The 8,542-nt window shown below is 52.8% G+C and overlaps 2 protein-coding genes across 2 annotated transcripts; one reads left to right on the top strand and one right to left on the bottom strand.

The window, feature by feature from the left end:
- Positions 1-1,074: 1,074 nt before the first annotated feature.
- Positions 1,075-4,441, top strand: MIF4GD (MIF4G domain containing). The gene is made up of 5 exons (XM_008941830.1): positions 1,075-1,214; positions 1,988-2,097; positions 2,403-2,558; positions 3,292-3,384; positions 4,010-4,441. Exons 1-5 carry the CDS (start codon positions 1,133-1,135, stop codon positions 4,235-4,237), a joined length of 669 nt encoding a protein of 222 aa, XP_008940078.1. The 5' UTR covers positions 1,075-1,132; the 3' UTR covers positions 4,238-4,441.
- Positions 4,442-5,594: 1,153 nt separating this feature from the next.
- On the bottom strand, positions 5,595-8,256 carry MRPS7 (mitochondrial ribosomal protein S7; the record flags this gene model as incomplete). The annotated part of the gene is made up of 4 exons (XM_008941831.1): positions 5,595-5,928; positions 6,639-6,806; positions 7,693-7,756; positions 8,065-8,256. Coding segments are annotated over 4 exons (646 nt in total), but the record flags the coding sequence as incomplete, so codon positions are not given.
- Between the last annotated feature and the right edge of the window lie 286 nt (positions 8,257-8,542).

Below are 8,542 nucleotides of genomic sequence, written 5' to 3' on the forward strand. Positions count from 1 at the left end.
GCCGCGCAGGTGAGAGCGCTGGCTGCGAGAGCAGCGTGGGCAGGTTGTCATCCTGTGGGACAGGCTCTGCCCTGGGCCTCACGGGGAGGGCGGAGACGGGCCCCTACCCACCAGCGAGCTCTGCTCCCTGCTCCGAGTACAAGTGGTGTGTCCGAGGGGTCGGGCTGCCTGCGATACATGGCCCGCGCCTCTAAAGGGCGTTGAGCTCTTCAGCTTCCATCTGGGTAGGGACCTGTCTGCAGAGAGGGGTGAGTAACAAACAGCCCAGGAATTCTGACGAGCTGGCAAAACTCATTTGGCCGATTGCCTTCTCCTGTTTGCTGTGAGTCTGGCCAGCACGGCATTTTGCATCCAGCAGCTCATCTCGTGTGTGTGGCAGAGAAGGACCTTCCCCTCTGTGCTGCGTGTATCCTCTTGCTGTCTTTGCTGTATTATGAAGCAGCAGAAAATTAATCTAGAGACTGCTCCACTGCAGGGGGGTGGGACAGGAACTGTTGCTGTTGGGGATTTGGCTGCAGAGCCTGCTGTGTCTTGCTGGGAGCTGAGGGGCCTGGCTCTGGCTCTGGCTCAGGAGAGGTGCTCTGTTCACTCTGGTGTATTTGCATTGGGGGATTGGGTGCTGGCTTTCACTCTTCCCAGGCTTTCGTGTGAAACCTGCTGAATTGGTGTTTCAAAGGCACAAGGGTGCGGCTCCATGGGGTGCTCCTGCATGGGCTTCCCTGTGACACAGCCACAGGGAAGGCTTCTGGGGGGAGATCGGTGTATTTTGGGGCTGCCTTGGTGCACTGACTTCTTTGAACCTGTAGATCAATGCATTTCTCATATCAGAAAAATGTAAAGGCTCTGAAGATGAAGTCCTGTCATAGACTGGTAGGAAAGAAGGTGTATAAAGATGTGGGAGTGAGGCTTTGCTCCCATTTAGGGCCAGAGCTGGGTGCCCTGATAACAGAGGAGTTTCCTTGGGGTGGGGGACTGTCAGGACAACAGCCTGGGCCGCAGCACTAGATGCGGTTTGCCAGATGGCTGGGTGAAGGTCTGCCTCTCTGTCCAACTGTGCTCTCTGTGCTCTTTCCCCAGGGACTGTCACTAGCCCAACCGTCGCCTTGACTCTAGCCCTTGGAGGAAGCCAGTCATGGGAGAAACAGGCAAAGAAGAGTATAAAATACAGTCATTTGACACCGAGACTCAGAAGCTGCTGAAAACAGCCCTCAAAGGTCAGCAGGCCCTTTACTAGCTCCTCTGCTGTGTGCAGCTTGGCTGGCAGATGAAGCTGGATACTTGGACCCCATTAAGGAACACCAATTGCTAATGTATTAAAGCTGTTTTAGAAATGCTGTTCATCCCTGACCAGCTCCCATTGGCGAATCTTCTCTGGGAATATCTTTGCTCCTTGCCTCTTCTTGCCCCCTCTCACCTTCTCCCCAATGTGCAGCTCTTCAAACTGAGCTCTGGGTTCTCATTGTTGGGCTTTTCTCTGGTTTTGGGGTACCCTACTCTCCTGCTCTAACCCAGCATCTCCCCTGACCTGGCCTGTCACTCCTCTGTAGTGTATAGCCCCTGTTCTCTGCCCCTCCCCACTCTGGGGCTCTCTCATCCTCCCAGTCCCCAGGGTCTCCTGCTCACCAGGGCTCTAGCCCGTAAGGAGTTGGCACATCTGGCTCCTGCTAATCCAGCTTTGTAGCTGGGCTGGTATTTCAGATTCAGATCAGCTTCTCACTTCCAATGTTGTCTGCTTTCCTCCATCTCTTCCCCCTCGTGATGGCTGTGTCTCCAGCCTTGGAGGACCGTGCATCACTGGAGATGGTATCTCCAAAGCACCTGGTGTGCAAGAGTGGCTGTGCCCCTGATGTGGGAGTTAGCGTGAGGTTTTGCACCATATAACATGGTTGTACCAGGTCCTGTGCCAGCCTCAGATGCTTTCCAGGTACCCCAGAGCAAGCAGGGCACAAAGGGCATTGGATCCTGACAGTGTTTCTCCTCTCTGCAGACCCCAGCAACGTGGACTTGGAGAAAGTAGCCAACATTATAGTGGACCAGTCCCTCAAGGACTGTGTGTTCAGCAAGGAGGCAGGGCGCATCTGCTACACCATCATCCAGGTGAGAGCTCCTCGTGTCCGGAGTGCGGAACGCTTCAGCCGTGTGGGCTGGCCCTTGGCTGGGCCAGGAGAGGCTTTGCTCCAGCCCTGTGCTCTGGCCCCCAGGCAGCTTTCCTCTTCTGCCACTCGCCCCGCACAGCAGCAGCATCCAGCCGAGCAGCTGGCGAGCACAGCCTGGTAGTTGCAGCTTTCCCACCTCTCTGGGCAATCATGGGAGGGTGGTCCGGCATCCCCCAAGTAGCAGCATCCCCCTGCCCCTCTTGCACTCCCATTTCATCCCTCCATCCTGTTTTTGTGGGCTCGTAGGCAGAGAGCAAACAAGCTGGCCAGAGCGTGTTCCGGAGGAGCCTGCTGAAACGACTGCAGCAGGAGTACAAGAACAGGGAGGAGCTGCGCGCCCGCTCGCTCCAGGCGTGGATCTGCTACGTCACCTTCATCTGCAACATCTTCGACTACCTAAGGGTGAGCAGCCAGAGCAGGAGCACCCAGCTGCTGCTGCTGCTGCCCTGGCATGCCAGAGGGGCCCAGGGGTCTGTGGGCACCAGGGCAGGAGCGTCGGATGGGTGCTGGGTGGAGCCCCGGGGCCGTGGCTCAGCAAGGGCGGCCAGAGCCGGTTTCCAGCACAAGGATGTTGCTGGAGTTGGTGCTACCTACAGGCAAGCAAATGGGCTTGGAGAGGCCGAGCTCTCTCTGGGAACAGTCACAAAGTCTTCCTCATTTTGTACTTGGTGTTTGAAATCCTGACTTGCCTGCTCCCAGATTGAACTGGTTTAGTTGCTGTGATGTCCCAGGGGATGCCCGTGAGTGCTCACATCATTTCGAGCCCATGCACTGGTGGAGTTTCTCTGCAAGCCTTCACTGCAGTGTTTATGTGGATGCCTGCTTGGAAAAGATGTAAAAGTGATGCAAATAGAGCTGCAGGCAGGAAAAATGCTGTTGCAACAAGTGCATTTCCCATGACTCCCTGCTTACATTTAAAAATAGATAGGGTTTATCTCATTTGTTCAGCTTCTCTGGCTCCTGGAGACTCAAACATCTGGTCTCCTACATAAATACCACCAACAGGGAATTTAGCAGCACAACTACATTGTGCTCCCTTCTCCTCTGAAGAGCAGCAAGGGAACAACTACTTAAAATAAGTGCAGAGTCCTCCCTTTCTGTCCCCAAGCTGATGATGGCTTCTGCCTCCTTGCAGGTGAACAACATGCCCATGATGGCTCTGGTGAACCCCGTTTACGACTGTCTGTTCCGGCTGGCGCAGCCCGACAGCCTGCAGAAGGAGGAAGAGGTGGGTGTGCAGAAGAGGGCTGTGAAGGTGCCCGTCGTCCTGCCAGGCACCACGGGGGGAATGCAGAGGGTGCTGGTGCAGAGCTGGGAGAGCTGCCTCCCCAGTAAGTGCTGGGAGAAGACTGTCGGAGGGTCAGGTGGCTTTGCAGTGCAGAAGGAAGCGGGATGGAGGTGCTCATTGTGGCTCCCTGGCCCAGGCTGCACATCCTCCCTTAAGGCACTGGACTTTCTAAGAGCTTTAGTACATGTTCCAACCACTTCCCTCTGTTCTTGGAGGCATGTCCTAGCTCTGGCCTCAGCTTCAGCTTTGCCATCATCTCTTGGACATCATGCACGAGATTAATATTTTCCCACCTGTTGTGGCTGCATTTCTCTGGCAGTTTTGTCTGAGAGTCTCTTATCCTAAGAGTTCAGGATAAGCTTTTCCAGTGCTTTTGGCAGAAGAGACATTCAGCTCCTCCTGCCTCCTGTCACAGTGGCCTGGGGGAAGCAGAACTGTCACCTGTTGGAAATGCAGAACAGAGGGAACTGGACGAGTTGGTCCATAAGTGACTGATGGGGACCTCCACAGAGATGTGCAAGCTCCCCACTCCTTTGTACTCAGCCGTCTTCTCTTCCTTTTGAAGGTGGACTGCTTGGTCCTACAGCTCCATCGCATCGGCGAGCAGCTGGAGAAGATGAACTCCCAGCGGATGGATGAGCTCTTCTCGCTGCTCCGAGACGGCTTCCTCCTGCAGGAGGGGCTCAGCTCCCTGTCCCAGCTCCTGCTGCTGGAGATCATCGAGTTCCGGGCTGCCGAATGGAAGATGACGGACGCTGCCCAGAAGTATTATTACAGCGAAGTGACAGATTGACCTCTCTGCAGCACAGCTGGAGAGACGCCGCCAGCACTTTCACCAGCAAGCTTCATACCAAGTTTGAATTTCTTTTCACGTTAATGTTCTTCTAGCACTTCCTGTAAATAGGATTTGTACTGGCTAGAGCCTCTGGGCATGTAACTGTCAGGCTGCAACTGGTGCTTAACCTGACTTTGGAGGTTTGGAGAGGTGGGAAGGGCAGGGTACATTGAACCCAGCATGTCCTCCCACTGATCTTGTCTAATAATGGGCTGCTGCCAGCGAAGGGCAAGGAAGGCTTCTAGCTCAAACCAGCATTTTATATGGGTGTTAAGGAAAGCACAGTTTAAACCAAGAACGTCTGGGTTCACCCAGGTGAGCAGAGCTGCAGGAGGCAGAGGGGAAATCTTTCACAGCTCAGCTTGTACCTGGTTCTCTGGGACAAGTCACAGAAAACACTGTGGCCTCTCAAACAGCTCTGCCAAGTGCTGTTATCCCCAAACTCCTTCTATCACAGTGGCTGCACCTGCATGCACACAGCCTCCCCATGGGCCACGAGCCAGTATCTGCCACAGGGCAGCCTGCAGCAGGACACGGCTCCGAGCACATGTAGCTAGGGCAGGTTTTGTAAGTTTTATACATTAACTGTCATGTTTTTTTCAGAATTTAGCAAGTTTCAGCTATGGTATGTTTCTTTTGGGAATGAGATAGGGAGAAAGGAAATAAATAGTCTATTGAAGGATTTTTTCCTAATAAAAAGTTTTCCACTAACATATGACCTGCTTTCTCTCTATGCAGCTGCTGAGCTATGAACAATGCTTAAAGGGTGCTCCTGACTGAAGCCTTAAAGCTGGACACTCACTGTCTCCACCAGTGTAGAGTGTCAGCATGGCTTTACACAACCAGGGTCAGTGGCAAGAGCAGTGTGAGATCTGAGCCAACAGAGACAGGTCTGGAATCAAGAAACCTTCCTCATAAAACCAGTTTTATTTTTCTTGTTAACATTCCTGTCAAATCTGTGCAGACAATGTTGCTGACGACCAGAAACAAAAATCAAAAAAGGCCTTTTACACCAATCCTGCTAAGGCTGGTTACAGTGTGGGGAAAAAAAATGCAGCTCTGCTCTTAGCTAGCTGTGCAGCCAAAATCATTGCTGATTACAGGAGCAGAGAGACAAGTCCCCAGGAAACAGGTAAGTGGCAGATTATTTTGCACAGCATTGCTTTAAGGAAAACATCTAAGGCTTCTCCTCATAGGAGAGTGATTGTGAAATAACTAGAGGAACAGTGCAGGGCTCGATAACCCCTTTAGATTCCCTCATCCAAACAAGCACAAAGGAAATAACTTTGTGGGGATTAGGTGGGCTGTCCCTGGCTTAGTTCAGAAGCTGTCTGGAAGGGGCCGTCCACCTCTTCTCCCAGGCAGGTGGCCCTGGGGCTGTGCTCACCAGGCCGGGGGCCGGCGGCACCGTGTCCCGTGTGGAGCCCCTACCACCAGCGGAAGTGGGCGTAAGCCCGGTTGGCCTCGGCCATCTTGTGCATCACATGCTTCTTCTTGATGATGGGCCCTTCGTTGTTGAAGGCGTTGAGCAGCTCCTGGGAGAGCTTCTCGGGCATCAGCGTCCGACGGTTCTTGTTCTCCCTGCACTCGGTGATTAACCACTTCATGGCCAGGAAGCGCTTCCGATTGTCCTTCAGAGGGACTGGGACCTGGCAGGGGTTTGAACCGTAGCAGTTACCACACTGGGAGGGGGCAGGAACCTGCTCTTCCCCAGCAGGCACACAGCTGCACATTTACACCGTGCTGCAGCTCTGGTGGCAGCAATGCTGTTGCCTGCAGTAACACCAGCTCCCAGCCACTCCTCTGTGCCAATCCACCTCCTCTGTCCACAGAAACTGGCCCTGGCTACCAAAATGGAAGTTCTGATCAGCTTTGGGTACTGCAGGCCTTTCTAAGGACTTCTGGCCTACTTGGAAGCTGGATCCACGCTGGTTTGTGCTGACAGAGATGGGAGGTGGTGACCACTCACCCTCGCTGAGTGACGGAGAAATGCCTCCAGGTCTCACTCCTGCACCAGGTCTGAGATGGGCAGAGCCCCTGCAGACACAGGTTCTGCCCGTGTTTTAAACACTGCACTCTGTCTGGCTGACCTTTTCCATTCCACTGACCTGCCCCAGGGCTTTGGGGCCTCTGCACCTTATCTAGTCAGAGACGCAGAGGACACTGCTAATAGGAAGCTGCCATGCTCACAGGCTGGCATCCTGATCTTGAACACAGTTTCTAGGTGCTGTTTTAATCCAGACTGCAAAGTGGCTCTTTCCAAGGAGAGGAAAGCTGGAGCCAAAGGGTGGAAACCAGCACATCCACTTCCCTCGCCCATTCTCTCCCAACCAGATGTGCTCCCAGGCCCCCCTTTCACCTGGTAGGTTTTGCCTCCTCTTGTGATGCTGCTGAGCCCAATGATGGGCTCACAGTTTTTCAGAGCCTGGTGGAAAATTATGTAAGGGTTGCATTCAATTGTCTCCTTCTCTTCTTCTGGAGCTTTGTGGTACTTCTCCAGCTGCTTCCTCTTAACGGCCTCTAGAGTCTTGGGACAAAGACAAGAATAGAGAGATGCAAAGCAGATGAATTATCCCACTCCATGAAGTTACATCACTTTTACAAGCACCTCATTTTCACTTGAGCAGCTGGTTTTCTAACCTTATAGGCAACAGGCCAGTTGGAGATTCTCTAATTCAAGTTTTACTTCACCTTCTTCCAGGTCTTCAGTCTCCTTATGAGACATAGAGTTAGGGGTGAGGAGGGCCAAAACTGGGCTGGAAGGCAGGGAAGGGCAGGACAAAGCAAAGACAGCAACACAGGCCTGGGTGCACTAAGCAGCCTCCCCTCCAAATCCTGGACTCAAGAGCCCAGAGCCTGCGTGGTTTTGTCACCAGGAACCAGCAACTACTCTCAGGAACATCTGGGCAACACGTGTCCCTGTTGCAAGGGCTTTCAAGGGTAGAACACACCAGATGGGACCACCAGCTAATACCAGTTTCTGTAGGTCACAGCAGGGGTAAAAGCTGTGTCATGTAAGTGACACATTCATGGGACTTCATTATCAAGTTATGCAGATGATAAGGCTGGAAGGCAGATCTCTTAAGGAAATTCTGCTTCTAAGGGTATTCTCTGAGTTTCTGCAGTACATAAGGTCTAAGAGGTACTGAAGAGTGGGAAAAAAAAGGTTAAGTGAATGTTCTTCATCAAGCTATCACCACCTGGTCTGTGAGCTGGATGAGGCTGGGTCTTGTACAAGATGTACATCCTATCAGATAAATAATGGTGAGAGTAATGTGTGTGGAGAGGGAAGTGTGTCAGGACCACAGGGCTGACCCGAGTTCTGGTAATTCCTAATTCCAGTAGTCTTCACATCCCAGCTTTCCATTTTGTATTGTTTGAACATAAACCTCAGAAGAAACGCAAGTTCTCACCTGTGCCATGAGGCTTCTGGCCAGCACTTTATTTCCACCCTTCATCATCATATTGGTGAATTTACTGTAAACACAAAACCAAATGCGATCTGATTTAACTTCTGATTTTATCACCCAGAGAAATAAGCCCCCTGCTTTGTGTTGTTGCCATGGTTAAGTCCGGGTGCTGCTAGATCTGCTGTAATTATCTCTAATTGCTGTCAGTCAGTGGACTGGCTTTGTGGGAAAAGATTAACCCGAATAAAGGGATTGTGTGGTAACAGAAGGCAGCGGGCAGCGCAGCAAGTGGAGGCTGAGGAGGCCAGCACAGCTCCCGGGCGTTTCAGCTCCACGGGACCTAGCTGGAAGAGAGGAGATGATGCTTTCTCTGACCTGATCATAGGGTCGCTGAACACAGAGCTGGAGAGAGAGGGAGGAGCAGCTTTTATGGGTTGAACAGCCCTAAGCTCCAGTTTTTCCTTTTCCTCCTCAGACAGTTCCTCCAAAGGTTTCTGATACAATTCCTTGTTCACTTCTGGCTCTTTGAAGCTGGGGTTGTAGCGACTCCATCTCACCTGCGTCAGCCTGCAAAGAACAAGAGGAGGAGGGCTGTAAATTAACACGCAGGATGTGTGTATGGAGGGATCTGGACAGATGTGAACACATCTCAAAAGAACGTGTCACACTCAGGAGCCAGCTCCACCTTCCTCTCTACCGCAGCAGAGCCGGAGGTGCAAACCAAGACCAAGGCCCGCGGTTTCGCTGCAGAGCTATGGGGCCATCCCCACGCCAAGGAGAGGGGCTGGAGTGGGAGTCCCCGGCGGGCAAGGCCGCGCTCACCTCCCTGACAACCCCACGGAGCCTCCCGAGG

The sequence above is a fragment of the Merops nubicus genome, unplaced genomic scaffold, assembly GCF_000691845.1.
Source record: "Merops nubicus isolate BGI_N331 unplaced genomic scaffold, ASM69184v1 scaffold21156, whole genome shotgun sequence".
Lineage (NCBI taxonomy): Eukaryota > Metazoa > Chordata > Aves > Coraciiformes > Meropidae > Merops > Merops nubicus.

What these genes read in the sequence shown, in the direction of transcription:
- MIF4GD (XM_008941830.1), top strand. Translation starts at nt 1,133, where the DNA reads ATGGGAGAAACAGGCAAAGAAGAGTATAAAATACAGTCATTTGACACC. An exon ending in GCTGAAAACAGCCCTCAAAG is followed by an intron (nt 1,215 to 1,987) that starts GTCAGCAGGCCC and finishes TCCTCTCTGCAG; the next exon opens with ACCCCAGCAACGTGGACTTG. An exon ending in ACATCTTCGACTACCTAAGG is followed by an intron (nt 2,559 to 3,291) that starts GTGAGCAGCCAG and finishes GCCTCCTTGCAG; the next exon opens with GTGAACAACATGCCCATGAT.